The following is an 18,449-nucleotide window of genomic DNA, read 5'->3' on the forward strand; positions in this document are numbered from 1 at the left end:
AAGTGATGGGTGGAGGAGGGAAGGTAGGAAGTGATGGGTGGAGGAGGGAAGGTAGGAAGTGATGGGTGGAGGAGGGAAGGTAGGAAGTGATGGGTGGAGGAGGGAAGGTAGGAAGTGATGGGTGGAGGAGGAAGGTAGGAAGTGATGGGTGGAGGAGGGAAGGTAGGAAGTGATGGGTGGAGGAGGGAAGGTAGGAAGTGATTGGTGGAGGAGGGAAGGTAGGAAGTGATTGGTGGAGGAGGGAAGGTAGGAAGTGATTGGTGGAGGAGGGAAGGTAGGAAGTGATTGGTGGAGGATGGAAGGTAGGAAGTGATGGGTGGAGGAGGGAAGATAGGAAGTGATGGGTGGAGGAGGGAAGGTAGGAAGTGATGGGTGGAGGAGGGAAGGTAGGAAGTGATGGGTGGAGGAGGGAAGGTAGGAAGTGATTGGTGGAGGATGGAAGGTAGGAAGTGATTGGTGGAGGAGGGAAGGTAGGAAGTGATGGGTGGAGGAGGGAAGGTAGGAAGTGATGGGTGGAGGAGGGAAGGTAGGAAGTGATGGGTGGAGGAGGGAAGGTAGGAAGTGATGGGTGGAGGAGGGAAGGTAGGAAGTGATTGGTGGAGGATGGAAGGTAGGAAGTGATTGGTGGAGGAGGGAAGGTAGGAAGTGATGTGGGTGGAGGAGGGAAGGTAGGAAGTGATGGGTGGAGGAGGGAATCACCTTGTCTGCCACCACACCTTTCCTCTTTGCTGGGTCCCCAAACAGTCCTGGAAAAACAACAGACATTCACTATACATGAACACAATGATTCATATAGGGTTATGGGTTTTCACTTGAGAATGAGAAAAGAAAACTATGTAAAAAAAAAAAAACTCTGGTATTAAATGTATAATGGCCTCTGTGGCATCAGTGAAAAAGCCTCCAACAGAAAGCCCTCAGAATGTAAAGTACTGTAGTAGAGGAATGATTCAAGGACAAACAGTGAAAACACCTGTCCTTTGTAGTACAGAAGAGACCAGGCTTTCCATACAGTGGACCTTGTGCCTTCTGGAAGTGGTTTTCTAAAAGCTGGTTTACAGCTGGTCTATCCACACGTCTGTCGACCGTTGTCGTAGCGACATCCTCAACATTCTATTGTCGTCCGACATCAAACTTGTCGTTATGAAAAATGATAAACACAAAAACGACAGGCTGCATGACATCAGCAGCCTGGTGGTCCAAAATAGCATAGCTGGTGTATTTTAACACCAATAAACCCTCAGTTTAGAAAAGAAAAGGCTTCCACCAAATGCTGGGAGGCTCTGGGGCAGGGTTAGGACTATAATAGACTGATGCTGGGAGACTCTGGGGCAGGGTTAGGACTATAATAGACTGATGCTGGGAGGCTCTGGGGCAGGGTTAGGACTATAATAGACTGATGCTGGGAGACTCTGGGGCAGGGTTAGGACTATAATAGACTGATGCTGGGAGACTCTGGGGCAGGGTTAGGACTATAATAGACTGATGCTGGGAGACTCTGGGGCAGGGTTAGGACTATAATAGACTGATGCTGGGAGACTCTGGGGCAGGGTTAGGACTATAATAGACTGATGCTGGGAGACTCTGGGGCAGGGTTAGGACTATAATAGACTGATGCTGGGAGACTCTGGGGCAGGGTTAGGACTATAATAGACTGGTGCTGGGAGACTGGGGCAGGGTTAGGACTATAATAGACTGGTGCTGGGAGACTCTGGGGCAGGGTTAGGACTATAATAGACTGATGCTGGGAGACTGGGGCAGGGTTAGGACTATAATAGACTGGTGCTGGGAGACTCTGGGGCAGGGTTAGGACTATAATAGACTGGTGCTGGGAGACTCTGGGGCAGGGTTAGGACTATAATAGACTGATGCTGGGAGACTGGGGCAGGGTTAGGACTATAATAGACTGATGCTGGGAGACTCTGGGGCAGGGTTAGGACTATAATAGACTGGTGCTGGGAGACTCTGGGGCAGGGTTAGGACTATAATAGACTGGTGCTGGGAGACTCTGGGGCAGGGTTAGGACTATAATAGACTGTGCTGGGAGACTCTGGGGCAGGGTTAGGACTATAATAGACTGGTGCTGGGAGACTCTGGGGCAGGGTTAGGACTATAATAGACTGGTGCTGGGAGACTCTGGGGCAGGGTTAGGACTATAATAGACTGGTGCTGGGAGACTCTGGGGCAGGGTTAGGACTATAATAGACTGGTGCTGGGAGACTCTGGGGCAGGGTTAGGACTATAATAGACTGGTGCTGGGAGACTCTGGGGCAGGGTTAGGACTATAATAGACTGGTGCTGGGAGGCTCTGGGGCAGGGTTAGGACTATAATAGACTGGTGCTGGGAGACTCTGGGGCAGGGTTAGGACTATAATAGACTGGTGCTGGGAGACTCTGGGGCAGGTTTAGGACTATAATAGACTGGTGCTGGGAGACTCTGGGGCAGGGTTAGGACTATAATAGGCTGGGAGACTCTGGGGCAGGGTTAGGACTATAATAGACTGGTGCTGGGAGGCTCTTGGGGCAGGGTTAGGACTATAATAGACTGATGCTGGGAGACTCTGGGGCAGGGTTAGGACTATAATAGACTGGTGCTGGGAGACTCTGGGGCAGGGTTAGGACTATAATAGACTGGTGCTGGGAGACTCTGGGGCAGGGTTAGGACTATAATAGACGGGTGCTGGGAGACTCTGGGGCAGGGTTAGGACTATAATAGACTGGTGCTGGGAGACTCTGGGGCAGGGTTAGGACTATAATAGACTGGTGCTGGGAGACTCTGGAGGAGGGTTAGGACTATAATAGACTGATGCTAGGAGACTCTGGGGCAGGGTTAGGACTATAATAGACTGGTGCTGGGAGACTCTGGGGCAGGGTTAGGACTATAATAGACTGGTGCTGGGAGACTCTGGGGCAGGGTTAGGACTATAATAGACTGGTGCTGGGAGACTCTGGGGCAGGGTTAGGACTATAATAGACTGATGCTGGGAGACTCTGGGGCAGGGTTAGGACTATAATAGACTGGTGCTGGGAGACTCTGGGGCAGGGTTAGGACTATAATAGACTGGTGCTGGGAGACTCTGGGGCAGGGTTAGGACTATAATAGACTGATGCTGGGAGACTCTGGGGCAGGGTTAGGACTATAATAGACTGGTGCTGGGAGACTCTGGGGCAGGGTTAGGACTATAATAGACTGATGCTAGGAGACTCTGGGGCAGGGTTAGGACTATAATAGACTGGTGCTGGGAGACTCTGGGGCAGGGTTAGGACTATAATAGACTGATGCTGGGAGGCTCTGGGGCAGGGTTAGGACTATAATAGACTGGTGCTGGGAGGCTCTGGGGCAGGGTTAGGACTATAATAGACTGGTGCTGGGAGACTCTGGGGCAGGGTTAGGACTATAATAGACTGGTGCTGGGAGACTCTGGGGCAGGGTTAGGACTATAATAGACTGGTGCTGGGAGGCTCTTGGGCAGGGTTAGGACTATAATAGACTGATGCTAGGAGGCTCTTGGGCAGAGCCAACTAGCATCAATCCAGCAAACCAGGTAACTAAAAGCTTTCTAAACAATGTTTTGGTTAGTTCCTAGATTGTTCGCTAGCTTAGCTGGCTAGCCTGTTCAAATATTGACCATATCATAGCTGACAACGTCTTAACTTTAGCTAATTTGTATTCATTATTACAGGAAAATAAACTCACAACAAGATCATCATTTACAAGTTAATGGCGAGCTAATTACAGAAAATTGCTTATGGTTGTGAGTGTGACGAAATAAAAGCAGTGCATTCTACCGGAGAATTTTAGAACTCTCATTGCGGTCTCAGTCAAGTAACCATGGCAATGAACGCAGAGACGGTCTACAGACGTTCCACCGGAGTATAAATTAAATGTCGTTTTGACCAGCAAATCTTGTTGAATTCTAATTGTCTACAGCCATGTCAATAGACAAAGTATAAACCAGTGTTGAGAGGAGAGGAGAGGAGAGGAGAGGAGAGGAGAGGAGAGGAGAGGAGAGGAGAGGAGAGGAGAGGAGAGGAGAGGAGAGGAGAGGAGAGGAGAGGAGAGGAGTGGAGACTATTCACCCAGTACAGCCTTGGCGGTGCCCTCATGGAAGGACCAGGCCAAGGACAGAGCCTCGACAAAACGTTCCTGTTTCAACAGACAGTCCACCCGCTGTGTGTGAGAGAGAGAGAAAGAGAGAGAAAGGGTTTGAGCAGTAAATGTCTCCAGCAGCACAGGTCCATTAAATCCCCTTCTGAGAGACACAGGTCCACTAAATCCCCCTCTGAGACACACAGGTCCATTAAATCCCCCTCTGAGAGACACAGGTCCATTTAATCCCCCTCTGAGACACACAGGTCCATTAAATCCCCCTCTGAGACACACAAGTCCATTAAATCCCCCTGTGAGACACACAGGTCCATTAAATCCCCCTGTGAGACACACAGGTCCATTAAATCCCCCAGTGAGACACACAGGTCCATTAAATCCCCCTGTGAGACACACAGGTCCATTAAATCCCCCTGTGAGACACACAGGTCCATTAAATCCCCCAGTGAGACACACAGGTCCATTAAATGCCCCTGTGAGACACACAGGTCCATTAAATCCCCCTGTGAGACACACAGGTCCATTAAATCCCCCTGTGAGACACACAGGTCCATTAAATCCCCCAGTGAGACACACAGGTCCATTAAATCCCCCTGTGAGACACACAGGTCCATTAAATCCCCATGTGAGACACACAGGTCCATTAAATCCCCCAGTGAGACACACAGGTCCATTAAATCCCCATGTGAGACACACAGGTCCATTCAATCCCCCAGTGAGACACACAGGTCCATTAAATCCCCCTGTGAGACACACAGGTCCATTAAATCCCCTTCTGAGATACAGATCACAGGTAGAATGATATAATAGATCCCCCTTTAGTTTTAGACATCATCTCCTGGTGTGGTGGCAAGTCGGAGAGAAACTTACCTCCCTCCAGTTTCTCAGAGTCATGATGTGGGCTGACTGGTAGAGAGGATGGAAGGGCTCAATTAGACAACGCTTGTGTTTCTATTTCAACTGCAAACACACACACACACACACACACACACACACACACAGACACAGACACAGACACAGACACAGACACAGACACAGACACAGACACACACACAGACACAGACACACACAGACACACACAGACACACACACACAGACACACACACACAGACACACACACACACAGACACACACACACACAGACACACACACACAGACAGACAATGACACTGACGTATACACACACTTACCTTGGTCCCCAGTAACACCATCTGTCCTGCGTAGCTGCAGACGGACTGATAGCAGGCCTTCTCTCCTACTAGGGCCTAGAACACACACTGTTAGTCTGAAGAGCAGAGGTCAAAGTCCAGGACAGAATGGTGTTATTCAGAGTGAGAATGAACCTAAATGAACCATGACCGCCATTTCCTTTTAGATACAAATGCCAAGACCTTTCTATGGATTAAATTATTATTTCAGGAAGATCCAAAACATCATGGTCATTATTGGTTATGTTGACTCTGAATGACTCCATGTAGAGACGAAGGAGACAGGTGGGAGGGAATCACTGGTGACCCCCTGCTCCTTGATTTAACAGGTTCAGTCCCCCTGAAGAGACGGTCTCCTCTCAGGCAGGCTGGTTCTGATCCAGTGACTAGGACATTGGTACTGTATGGCTGGACAGAGCCACCTGCTCTACAACAGGTTAGAACTGATGTTTGAAGTGTTTCATTCCAGGTAACAGTTTCAAATCAACCTTACTATTTGGTTTGTACAGTTTGGTGTTTAGTAGTTAAGGTAGAGGAGACTTTTTCTTCAGGGGGAAAAATTATCTTGTGCAACCTTTTCCCACTAGTCAGCCTAGTCCTGTCCTGTCTGACCCTGCTCCATAACCCTTAAACCTTACCTGAAACCCTCTACTACCCGAGTGACCCCTGACCTCTAACACTGTGACCTTCGCCAGTGCCAGGTGATGCCTTCCACTCTACAGCCACCTTCTATGACCTATTTTCTATGCCCTTTCACCCCTACCATTTCCCTACCATTACTTCTCAACCCTCACTATCTTTCTACCCACCGCAACCTCTCTACCGTCACCTCTGATATCTGACCCTGACCCCTCACCCCTGACCCTCACCAGTGCCTGGCTGACGTTTCCCCCCGTGGCCAGCGATTTAAAATGGCTGCTGTTGTAGACCAGCTGCACCTCAGCCATGTCCAAGGTCTCCAACTCCTCCTGGCTGGGCCGGTCCACCACACGCAGCTTCTCCCCACTGTCCATCACCACCAGGGTACGACTGTTGATCCACTGTGGAGGGGGAGGGGAGACACAATTATTGAGTGGGTGTGAAAGAGCGAGAGAGAGAGAGAGCAAAAGAGAGAGACACAGAGAGAGAGGGAGAGAGAAAGGGTGTGAAGGAGAGAGATAACAACAGAGAGAAAGGGTGTGGAGAGAGATAACAACAGAGAGAAAGGGTGTGGAGAGAGATAACAACAGAGAGAAAGGAGGTGAAGGAGAGAAATAATAACAGAGAGACAGAGCCAGAGACAAGCTAAATGCCTTTTATGCTCGCTTCGAGGCAAGCAACACTGAAGCATGCATGAGAGCACCAGCTGTTCCGGACGACTGTGTGATCACGCTCTCCGTAGCTGATGTGCGCAAGACCTTTAAACAGGTCAACATTCACAAAATCGCGGGGCCAGACGGATTACCAGGACGAGTACTCCGAGCATGCGCGGACCAACTGACACGTGTCTTCACTGACATTTTCAACCTCTCCATGACCGAGTCTGTAATACCTACATATTTCAAGCAGACCACCATAGTCCCTGTGCCCAAGAAAGTGAAGGTAACCTGCCTAAATGACTACCGCCCCGTAGCACTCACGTCGGTTGCCATGAAATGCTTTGAAAGGCTGGTCATGGCTCACATCAACACCCTCATCTCGGAAACCCTAGACCAACTCCAATTCGCATACCGCCCCAACAGATCCACAGATGATGCAATCTCAATCGCACTCCACACTGCTCTTTCCTACCTGGACAAAAGGAACACCTACGTGAGAATGCTGTTCACTGACTACAGCTCAGTGTTCAACACCATAGTGCCCACAAAGTTCATCACTAAGCTAAGGATCCTGGGACTAAACACCTCCCTCTGCAACTGGATCCTGGACTTCCTGACGGGCCGCCCCCAGGTGGTAAGGGTAGGTAACAACACATCTGCCAAGCTGATCCTCAACACGGGGGCCCCTCATTGGTACCTGCTTAGTCCCCTCCTGTACTCCCTGTTCACCCATGACTGCGTGGCCAAGCATGACTCCAACACCAAGTCCTACAGCTGCACCATCGAGAGCATCCTCACCGGTTGCATCACCGCCTGGTATGGCAACTGCTCGGCATCCGACCGTAAGGCACTACAGAGGGTAGTGCGTACGGCCCAGTACAATACTGGGGCCAAGCTTCCTGCCATACAGGACCTACAGTGAGGGAAAAAAGTATTTGATCCCCTGCTGATTTTGTACGTTTGCCCACTGACAAAGAAATGATCAGTATATAATTTTAATGGTAGGTTCATTTGAACAGTGAGAGACAGAATAACAACAAAAAAATCCAGAAAAACGCATGTCAAAAAAGTTATAAATTGATTTGCATTTTAATGAGGGAAATAAGTATTTGACCCCCTCTCGATCAGAAAGATTTCTGGCTCCCAGGTGTCTTTTATACAGGTAACGAGCTGAGATTAGGAGCACACTCTTAAAGGGAGTGCTCCTAGTCTCAGCTTGTTACCTGTATAAAAGACACCTGTCCACAGAAGCAATCAATCAATCAGATTCCAAACTCTCCACCATGGCCAAGACCAAAGAGCTCTCCAAGGATGTCAGGGACAAGATTGTAGACCTACACAAGGCTGGAATGGGCTACAAGACCATCGCCAAGCAGCTTGGTGAGAAGGTGACAACAGTTGGTGCGATTATTCGCAAATGAAAGAAACACAAAATACCTGTCAATCTCCCTCGGCCTGGGGCTCCATGCAAGATCTCACCTCGTGGAGTTGCAATGATCATGAGAACGGTGAGGAATCAGCCCAGAACTACACGGGAGGATCTTGTCAATGATCTCAAGGCAGCTGGGACCATAGTCACCAAGAAAACAATTGGTAACACACTACGCCGTGAAGGACTGAAATCCTGCAGCGCCCGCAAGGTCCCCCTGCTCAAGAAAACACATATACAGGCCCGTCTGAAGTTTGCCAATGAACATCTGAATGATTCAGAGGAGAACTGGGTGAAAGTGTTGTGGTCAGCTGAGACCAAAATCGAGCTCTTTGGCATCAACTCAACTCGCCGTGTTTGGAGGAGGAGGAATGCTGCCTATGACCCCAAGAACACCATCCCCACCGTCAAACATGGAGGTGGAAACATTATGCTTTGGGGGTGTTTTTCTGCTAAGGGGACAGGACAACTTCACCGCATCAAAGGGACGATGGACGGGGCCATGTACCGTCAAATCTTGGGTGAGAACCTCCTTCCCTCAGCCAGGGCATTGAAAATGGGTCGTGGATGGGTATTCCAGCATGACAATGACCCAAAACACATGGCCAAGGCAACAAAGGAGTGGCTCAAGAAGAAGCACATTAAGGTCCTGGAGTGGCCTAGCCAGTCTCCAGACCTTAATCCCATAGAAAATCTGTGGAGGGAGCTGAAGGTTCGATTTGCCAAGCGTCAGCCTCGAAACCTTAATGACTTGGAGAAGATCTGCAAAGAGGAGTGGGACAAAATCACTCCTGAGATGTTTGCAAACCTGGTGGCCAACTACAAGAAACGTCTGACCTCTGTGATTGCCAACAAGGGTTTTGCCACCAAGTACTAAGTCATGTTTTGCAGAGGGGTCAAATACTTATTTCCCTCATTAAAATGCAAATCAATTTATAAAATTTTTGACATGCGTTTCTCTGGATTTTTTTGTTGTTATTCTGTCTCTCACTGTTCAAATAAACCTACCATTAAAATTATAGACTGATCATGTCTTTGTCAGTGTGCAAACGTACAAAATCAGCAGGGGATCAAATACTTTTTTCCCTCACTGTATATACTAGGCGGTGTCAGAGGAAGGCCCAAAAAATTGTCAAAGACTCCAGCCACCCTAGTCATAGACTGTTCTCTCTGCTACCGCACGGCAAGCGGTACCGGAGCACCAAGTCTAGGTCCAAAAGGCTCCTTAACAGCTTCTACAGAATGAGGCGACAGAGGAGAGAGACTTTGGCCGTGTTCAAAACCGTGACGTATCATGGGTAAATTGTGACTGGCTGACTGATCTACAAATAATATTGAGTAGTTATTTATGATGCAAGGTTCTTTGTAGAGCTGTCAGTCTTGACAAATGGTTTAAGTCAGCTGCAATGTCAAACACGCCCATTTAGTAAGGATAAGAGGAGAGAAAATAATGGAGAAGCGGAGAGGTTAAAAAAAGAGGAGAAGTAGCCTATAAAGTAAGACAGATCCTGAAGTAGCCTATAAAGTAAGACAGATCCTGAGGTATCCTATAAAGTAAGACAGATCCTGAAGTAGCCTATAAAGTAAGACAGATCCTGAAGTAGCCTATAAAGTAAGACAGATCCTGAAGTAGCCTATCAAGTAAGACAGATCCTGAAGTAGCCTATAAAGTAAGACAGATCCTGAAGTAGCCTATAAAGTCAGACAGATCCTGAAGTAGCCTATAAAGTAAGACAGATCCTGAAGTAGCATATAAAGTAAGACAGATCCTGAAGTAGCCTATAAAGTAAGACAGATCCTGAAGTGACATCATGTGACACTTACGCTCAGACTGATGATGTCACAGTTCAGCTGCAGCTGTCTTTGCTTGATGACATGGATGGTTCCGGTCTCATCCTTCTTCACCTGGACACAAACAAACAGTCAGTCAACAGGACAGTAGGTTTACAAAAAATATATTGTTATTGTTTATTAAACAAGGAATAATGGTAACCAGGAAGTAAACAGGAAGTGAGGTGTTACCAGCAGGAAGTGTATGGTGTCTCCTCTGCAGAATGCCAGGATGGGGTTGACCACCTTCTGAACAGGGACAAACTGCCAGGCCAGCTGGGGAACACTGGTCGGGTCCGTCTGGAACATCAACAACAATAGATAGGTCTTATTCATCTCTCATAGTGTGTCCCAAATGGCACCATAATCCCTTCATAGTGCACTACTTTTGACTAGGGTGCCATTTCTAGGTGGTGCAAAATGGTTGCCATGGTGTAGTGTGCATCACCAAGGTGGGCGCTACACATTGGTTGTGGATGAGGTAAATAACCCTCACAAAAAGATCCTTTCAGATCTACACAGGGCTGAGGCTGAGGACCTAGGGTTTCTCAGATCTACACAGGGCTGAGGCTGAGGACCTAGGGTTTCTCAGATCTACACAGGGCTGAGGCTGAGGACCTAGGGTTTCTCAGATCTACACAGGGCTGAGGCTTAGGACCTAGGGGTTCTCAGATCTACACAGGGCTGAGGCTGAGGACCTAGGGGTTCTCAGATCTACACAGGGCTGAGGCTTAGGACCTAGGGGTTCTCAGATCTACACAGGGCTGAGGCTTAGGACCTAGGGGTTCTCAGATCTACACAGGGCTGAGGCTGAGGACCTAGGGGTTCTCAGATCTACACAGGGCTGAGGCTGAGGACCTAGGGGTTCTCAGATCTACACAGGGCTGAGGCTTAGGACCTAGGGTTTCTTTTGAACAAAAGGGTTTGCGAAAAGGGTTCTCCAACAATGTCCTCCAGCCTTTACAAAATCCTTGTCCTTTATATTCTCTCTGCCTGCTGTATGTGTGAACAAAACCTTATTACTGCACAACCGCAGCGCATGATGAAGACGCATGAACTTTCATCATTTCAGCAATAGCTGAATCTTCATACAATGAATAGAAATTACAGGGCCTTTCTCCTGTTCTGTTCCTAGCCAGGCAGCGTCTATTGTGTTCCCCCCAGTCCCCAATCTCCTGTTCTGTTCCTAGCCAGGCAGCGTCTATTGTGTTCCCCCCAGCCCCCAATCTCCTGTTCTGTTCCTAGCCAGGCAGCGTCTATTGTGTTCCCCCCAGCCCCCAATCTCCTGTTCTGTTCCTAGCCAGGCAGCGTCTACTGTGTTCCCCCCAGCCCCCAATCTCCTGTTCTGTTCCTAGCAGCAGCAAGGCTGAAAAACTAACATGTAGCTAGGCATGTTATGATTGTGACATTCAATAAAGGGTTTAGGGCTGCGTTCATAAAAACTTTATGGGCCTTTAGCTAGCGCTGTTCTACCGCTGTTCTACCGCTGTTCTACCGCTGTTCTACAGTGAGGCAGAATCCCATTAAAATAAGGAACAGGGAAGAGGTCGCAGAGAGGGTGGGAAGGAGAGAAGGAGAGGGGAAGAGAGGTCAGAGAGGGTGGGAAGGAGAGAAGGAGAGGGGGAAGAGAGGTCAGAGAGGGTGGGAAGGAGAGAAGGAGAAGGGGAAGAGAGGTCAGAGAGGAGGGAAGGAGAGAAGGAGAAGGGGAAGAGAGGTCAGAGAGGAGGGAAGGAGAGAAGGAGAAGGGGAAGAGAGGTCAGAGAGGGTGGGAAGGAGAGAAGGAGAGGGGGAAGAGAGGTCAGAGAGGGTGGGAAGGAGAGAAGGAGAGGGGGAAGAGAGGTCAGAGAGGGTGGGAAGGAGAGAAGGAGAGGGGGAAGAGAGGTCAGAGAGGGTGGGAAGGAGAGAAGGAGAGGGGGAAGAGAGGTCAGAGAGGAGGGAAGGAGAGAAGGAGAAGGGGAAGAGAGGTCAGAGAGGAGGGAAGGAGAGAAGGAGAGGGGGAAGAGAGGTCAGAGAGGGTGGGAAGGAGAGAAGGAGAGGGGGAAGAGAGGTCAGAGAGGAGGGAAGGAGAGAAGGAGAAGGGGAAGAGAGGTCAGAGAGGGTGGGAAGGAGAGAAGGAGAGGGGAAGGGAGGTCAGAGAGGGTGGGAAGGAGAGAAGGAGAGGGGGAAGAGAGGTCAGAGAGGGTGGGAAGGAGAGAAGGAGAGGGGGAAGAGAGGTCAGAGAGGAGGGAAGGAGAGAAGGAGAAGGGGAAGAGAGGTCAGAGAGGGTGGGAAGGAGAAAAGGAGAGGGGGAAGAGAGGTCAGAGAGGGTGGGAAGGAGAAAAGGAGAGGGGGAAGAGAGGTCAGAGAGGAGGGAAGGAGAGAAGGAGAGGGGAAGGGAGGTCAGAGAGGGTGGGAAGGAGAGAAGGAGAAGGGGAAGAGAGGTCAGAGAGGGTGGGAAGGAGAGAAGGAGAGGGGGAAGAGAGGTCAGAGAGGAGGGAAGGAGAGAAGGAGAGGGGGAAGAGAGGTCAGAGAGGGTGGGAAGGAGAGAAGGAGAGGGGGAAGAGAGGTCAGAGAGGGTGGGAAGGAGAGAAGGAGAGGGGGAAGAGAGGTCAGAGAGGGTGGGAAGGAGAGAAGGAGAGGGGGAAGAGAGGTCAGAGAGGGAGGGAAGGAGAGAAGGAGAGGGGGAAGAGAGGTCAGAGAAGGATAACGAGAGAGAAAGGGTTGTGAGGGAGAGAGTGAAAGGCATAGATGAGAGAACAGGTACCTTGCCATAGGGAAATGTCATCCACACTTTGAGAGAAGGCTTCAGTCCGATCACTAGAATCTGAAAGGAACAAACACGTGTTGGATTGAAACAGACAAAACATTCTCGGTGGAACTGAAGAGGAAGATGAAGTGAAACGCAAGACAAATACAACAATGACATAGTTTACTGTCATCTCTCTACTGTGTCATGTCATGTGTCATCCAGTATAGAACAGACTGCAGGGTGAAATATAGGGTGTCAATGTCATGTGTCATCCAGTATAGAACAGACTGCAGGGTGAAATATAGGGTGTCAATGTCATGTGTCATCCAGTATAGAACAGACTGCAGGGTGAAATATAGGGTGTCAATGTCATGTGTCATCCAGTATAGAACAGACTGCAGGGGTGAATTATAGGGTGTCAATGTCATGTGTCATCCAGTATAGAACAGACTGCAGGGTGAAATATAGGGTGTCAATGTCATGTGTCATCCAGTATAGAACAGACTGCAGGGTGAAATATAGGGTGTCAATGTCATGTGTCATCCAGTATAGAACAGAATGCAGGGTGAAATATAGGGTGTCAATGTCATGTGTCATCCAGTATAGAACAGACTGCAGGGTGAAATATAGGGTGTCAATGTCATGTGTCATCCAGTATAGAACAGACTGCAGGGTGAAATATAGGCCGTTATTTGCTTGTTTGTGGCCCGCCTGTTAGCTTGCATTATTCTTGCCATTCTCCTTCGACCTCTCATCAACGAGCGGTTTTCGCCCACAGGACTGCCGCTGACTGGATGTTTTGTTTGTCGCACCATTCTCTGTAAACCCTAAACACTGTCGTGCGTCAAAGCCCAGGAGGCTGTCCGTTTCTGAGATACTGGAACCGGCGCGCCTGGCACCGAAGATCACTCCACGCTCAAAGTCGCGTAGGTCACTTGTTTTGCCCATTCTAACATTCAGTAGAACAGTAACTGAATGCCTTGATGCCTGTCTGCCTGCTTTATATAGCAAGCCATGGCCATGTGACTCACTGTCTGTAGGAGCAAACCATTTTCGTGAACAGGGTGGTGTACCTAATAAACTGGCCACTGAGTGTATCTCTCTCTATTATGCGTGGGAATACTTCGAAACAGATTTCCAAAATGTAAATCAATTGGAGCTGATTTGCTGGTGTTTTCACCATTTTTTAATGTCCAACAATAAAACATTTAAATAAAAATAAGTTGTATTTTGTTTTTACTCAGAAAACTTGGGGGGCCAAATAATTGGCGCCAGTTGGGGAAACCTGGTATAGGGTGTAGGGTTTACCTTAGTAAGAGAGGCCATGGCCAGCAGAGAGTACTGTGTGATGGGGTGATCCTTCAGGTCCGGGGCAGTAAGAAGAGGCTCCACATTACACACCTCTCCCTTAGAGCCACTGAACAGACAACGAGACTCACATGTACGCATCCCCATCAACCTCCTACACACACAGAGAGAGAGAGGAGGGAGGAGGGGGGAGAGAGAGAGCCAGAGACAGAGAGAGAGGAGGGAGGAGGGGGGAGAGAGAGAGAGCCAGAGACAGAGAGAGAGAGGAGGGAGGAGGGGGGAGAGAGAGAGAGCCAGAGACAGAGAGAGAGAGAAAGAGAGGGAGGAGGGGGGAGAGAGAGAGACAGAGACAGAGAGAGAGGAGGGAGGAGGGAGGAGGGGGGAGAGAGGAGAGAGGACAAAACTGAAACTGACAGGTCAAAACAGCAGAATGGATGAGTCCCAAATGGCACCCTATGGGCCCTGACCAGAAGTAGTGCACTTTATATGGAATAGGGTGCCATTTGGCACACACTCTTAGAGAAGCTAGAAAACCAAAACAGTACCTCTCCCACTTTTTCCATTAATCTGACCTGAGTAAGAGAGACAGTTTCATCTAATAATGCCTCTATAACAGAGCAGCGGTCATTCTGTCTCACTGTAGTACCTCATTACAGACACAAACACATTCCCTGGGTGCGTTCCTAAATTCACTCTGGAGTGCCAGAGAGTGCTCAGAGTGTGCTCTGGGCGTTCGTATATTCACAGCATTGTCAGATAGTCAGTTCGTACATTCAGAGTGTTTCGCTCTCGGAGCGTTCAGAGAGCACACTGGACGCTCTGGCCGAGGAGTTGGGTTGATCCGAGCGTTCTGAGCTCACAACGGCAGTCAAGCACCCAAGCTAACTGGCTAAAGTTAGCTAGCTTGCTAGCTACTTCCAGACATAAATTAGAGAACACCTCACTCTGACCGTTTTACTCACCCTAGCAGAGCTGGTTTGGCTGTTTTCATGTTATCCAGAGCGTTGGTGACTGTAACTGTGCTGCTGGCAACAATTTAATTACGCTTTTTTGCCGACGTTTACTGACACAGGTCATATTCAACGGGCAGCTATTCTGCACACTGGCACACTCAGACGAGAGTGCTCTGAAGTCGGAGTAGATAGCCAGAGTGAATTTACGAACGCACCCCCCGTCTCACTGTAATAACTCATTAAAATAATGTCCCGTTAGACTGTTGTTCCAGATAGTGACGGGTGCTTGAATGTGTAAATAACAGGGAGATAATGTGAGGGTCAGAAATAAACCAACTACAGTCTAACGTATCTATGTGATATACATATGACTTCATATACGCCTTCACAAAGTATTCACACCCCTTGACTTTCTCCACATTTTGTTGTGTTACAGCCTGAATTTAAAATGGATTCAATTGAGATTTGTTTTGCCACTGGCCTACACACAATACCCCATAATTAAATTTTTACAAATTCATTTAAAATGAAAAGCTGAAATGTCTTGAGTCAATAAGTATTCAACCTATATCTGCAATATTAAGCTGATCTACCCCCAAAGTAGAATATATATATATATATACAGTGCCCTCCACAATTATTGGCGCCCCTGTTTAAGATGTGGTCGAGGACTTCCAAAAATTCTCTTTTTTTTTTAAACAACATAGAACCCAAATGCAAAAAAAGAGAAAAATCCAACCTTTTATTTAAGTACATTACTTTGGTGTAAAAAAAAATTCACACACATTTAGAAAAAAAAAAACTTGAAATCATGTGTCCCACAATTATTGGCACCCCTGATGTTAATACTTTGTACAACCCCCTTTTGCCAACAAGACAGCACTTAATCTCCTCCTATAACATTTCACAAGATTGGAGAACACAGAGAGAGGGATCTTTGACCATTCTTCTTTGCACAATCTTTCTAGATCATCCAGTGTCCTGGGTCCTCTCTTATGCACTCTCCTCTTTAGCTCGCCCCACAGGTTTTCGATTGGGTTGAGGTCTGGGGACTGAGATGGCCATGGGAGGACCTTGAGTTTGTGACTGCTGAACCATTTTTGTGTAGATTTTGCCACCTGTTTTGGATCATTATCCTGCTGAAAGACCCAATGACGACCCATCTTCAGCTTTCTGGCAGAGGCTATCAGGTTTTTATTTAAAATGTCCTGGTAGTTCAAAGCGTTCATAATGCCATGCACCCTAACAAGGTTCCCAGGGCCTTTGGAAGAGAAACAGGCCCACAGCATCACAGATCCTCCACCATACTTCACGGTGGGCATGAGGTGCTTTTCGGCATACTCATCTTTTGTTTTACGCCAGACCCACTTAGAGTGTTTGTTGCCAAAAGCTCAATCTTAGTCTCATCTGACCAAAGCACACGATCCCAGTTGAAGTCCCAGTGCCGCTTAGCAAACTCCAGACGTTTACGTTTGTGAGTGTTAGTGAGAAAAGGCTTTTTCCTTGCATGCCTCCCAAACAGCTTGTTGGCATGTAGAGAGCGTCTGATGGTTGTTTTGGAGACTTTGTGACCCCAAGATGCCACTCTTTGATGCAATTCTGTGACAGTGAGCTTAGGACTTTTTTTTACTTCTCTTACCATCCTCCTCACTGTGCGTTGTGGCAAGATAAAATTGGGACCTCTTCCAGCCTTGTTTGTCACTGTTCCAGTTGTTTTAAACTTCTTAATGATTCCTCTGACTGTAGATACGGGCAAGTTAAGGCGAGTGGCTATTTTCTTGTAGCCATTGCCTGACTTATGAAGGTCGACACAAATCTGCCTTACTTGAATGGTGTGTTCTCTTGTCTTTGCCATGTTGACAAATGGGTAAGAGAATTAGGCCTCTGTGTCACGTCATATTTATACCCCAGGTAAACAGGAAGTCATGAATTACTAATTAAAAGTTCCTAGATACCCTGACCAACTTTAGCAACTACAGAAAAATATATTTTTTTAAAAATCAATTAAAATTTTCAGCGGAATTGTCAGGGGTGCCAATAATTGTGGGACACATGATTTCAAGTTTTTTTTTTTCTAAATGTGTGATTTTTTTTTTTACCACCAAAGTAATGTACTTAAATAAAAGGTTGGATTTTTCTATTTTTTTGCATTTGGGTTCTATGTTGTTTAAAAAAAAAAGAGAATTTTTGGAAGTCCTCGACCACATCTTAAACAGGGGTGCCAATAATAGTGGAGGGCACTGTATATATATATATATATATATATATATATATAAAAAAAGTTAAGTAAAGTAAAATGTCTTAACAAGTCACATAATAAGTTGCATGGACTCTGTGTGCAATAGTGTTTACCATGATTTTTGAATGACTACCTCATCTCTGTAACCCACACATACAATTATCTGTAAGAGCCCTCAGTCAAGCAGTGAATTTCAAACACAGATTCAACCACAAAGACTAGGGAGGCTTTCCAATGCCTCGCAAAGAAGGGCACCTATTGGTAGATGGGTCAAAATAAAAAAAGCAGACATTAAATATCCCGTTGAGCATGGTGAAGTTATTAATTACACTTTGGATGGTGTCACTACAAAGATAAAGGCATCCTTCCTAACTCAGTTGCCGGAGAGGAAGGAAACCGCTCACGGACTTCACCATGAGGCCAATGGTGACTTTAAAACAGTTAAGAGTTTAATGGCTGTGATAGGAGAAAACTGAGGATGGATCGACAACATCGTAGTTACTCCACAATATTAACCTAATTGAGTGAAAAGAAGGAAGCCTGTACAGAATAAAATTATTACAAAACATGCATCCTGTTTGCAACAAGGCACTAAAGTAATACTGCAAAAAAAAAATACAACACATTACTGAGTACAACTCTCTATATTTTCAAGCATAGTGGTGGCTGCATCATGTTATGGGTATGCTTGTAATCGTTAAGGACTGGGGAGGTTTTCAGGATAAAAAGTAAACAGAATGGAGCTAAGCACAGGCAAAATCCTAGAAGAAAACCTGGTTCAGTCTGCTTTCCACCAGACACTGGGAGATTAATTCCATCCGCAACCGTCTGACTATATGTGATAAAGTGAACATCTAAGGCCCACACCCGACCCTAACCTGCTGTACTGTTCCCTTTTTTTTCTCTTGAACATTTATTGAACAATTACGTTTTCTTTAACATTTAGGCTATTCATTTATTTACTGAATCTTTAGGCCTATTGAACAGTAGACTATGTGATAATGCAAGCTCTCTACTGCTCTTTCATCACGTCGAACCACCATTCTCCATTCCGCCAAGTAGCCTAGAAACATTTCCATTTCTATAAACTGCATTACTGCTGTTGCATTAAACTTATGAGTGCACCATTCGTTTATGCTATTAGAGGTAACACAAAATCCAGGACTATTTCATTTGTTTATAAAATAAAGTGCTTTATTTTATGAGTTTCATCACAGTAGGCTGATAGCTACCTGAGTTTCGTCATAGTAGGCTGATAGCTACCTGAGTTTCATCATAGTAGGCTGATAGCTACCTGAGTTTCATCATAGTAGGCTGATAGCTACCTGAGTTTCATCATAGTAGGCTGATA

The 18,449-nt window shown here is 47.2% G+C and overlaps 1 protein-coding gene across 9 annotated transcripts in view; it reads right to left on the minus strand.

Moving 5' to 3' along the window:
• vps8 (VPS8 subunit of CORVET complex) overlaps positions 1–18,449 on the minus strand; it is a 125,258-nt gene that overhangs the window by 92,190 nt on the left and 14,619 nt on the right. For 8 of the 9 annotated variants that reach the window (XM_045207395.1, XM_045207399.1, XM_045207397.1 and 5 more), the window contains 9 exons: positions 13,907–14,060; positions 12,614–12,673; positions 10,063–10,170; positions 9,865–9,945; positions 6,183–6,353; positions 5,296–5,370; positions 4,976–5,011; positions 4,078–4,168; positions 700–746 (listed from right to left, as the gene is read on the minus strand). In XM_045207395.1, the coding sequence (XP_045063330.1) occupies positions 700–746; positions 4,078–4,168; positions 4,976–5,011; positions 5,296–5,370; positions 6,183–6,353; positions 9,865–9,945; positions 10,063–10,170; positions 12,614–12,673; positions 13,907–14,060 (823 nt within the window). The remainder of the gene's footprint in view (positions 1–699; positions 747–4,077; positions 4,169–4,975; positions 5,012–5,295; positions 5,371–6,182; positions 6,354–9,864; positions 9,946–10,062; positions 10,171–12,613; positions 12,674–13,906; positions 14,061–18,449) is intronic. The other variant, XM_045207398.1, reaches the window with a different exon arrangement.

The sequence above is a fragment of the Coregonus clupeaformis genome, chromosome 24 (genome assembly GCF_020615455.1).
Source record: "Coregonus clupeaformis isolate EN_2021a chromosome 24, ASM2061545v1, whole genome shotgun sequence".
Classification (NCBI taxonomy): domain Eukaryota; kingdom Metazoa; phylum Chordata; class Actinopteri; order Salmoniformes; family Salmonidae; genus Coregonus; species Coregonus clupeaformis.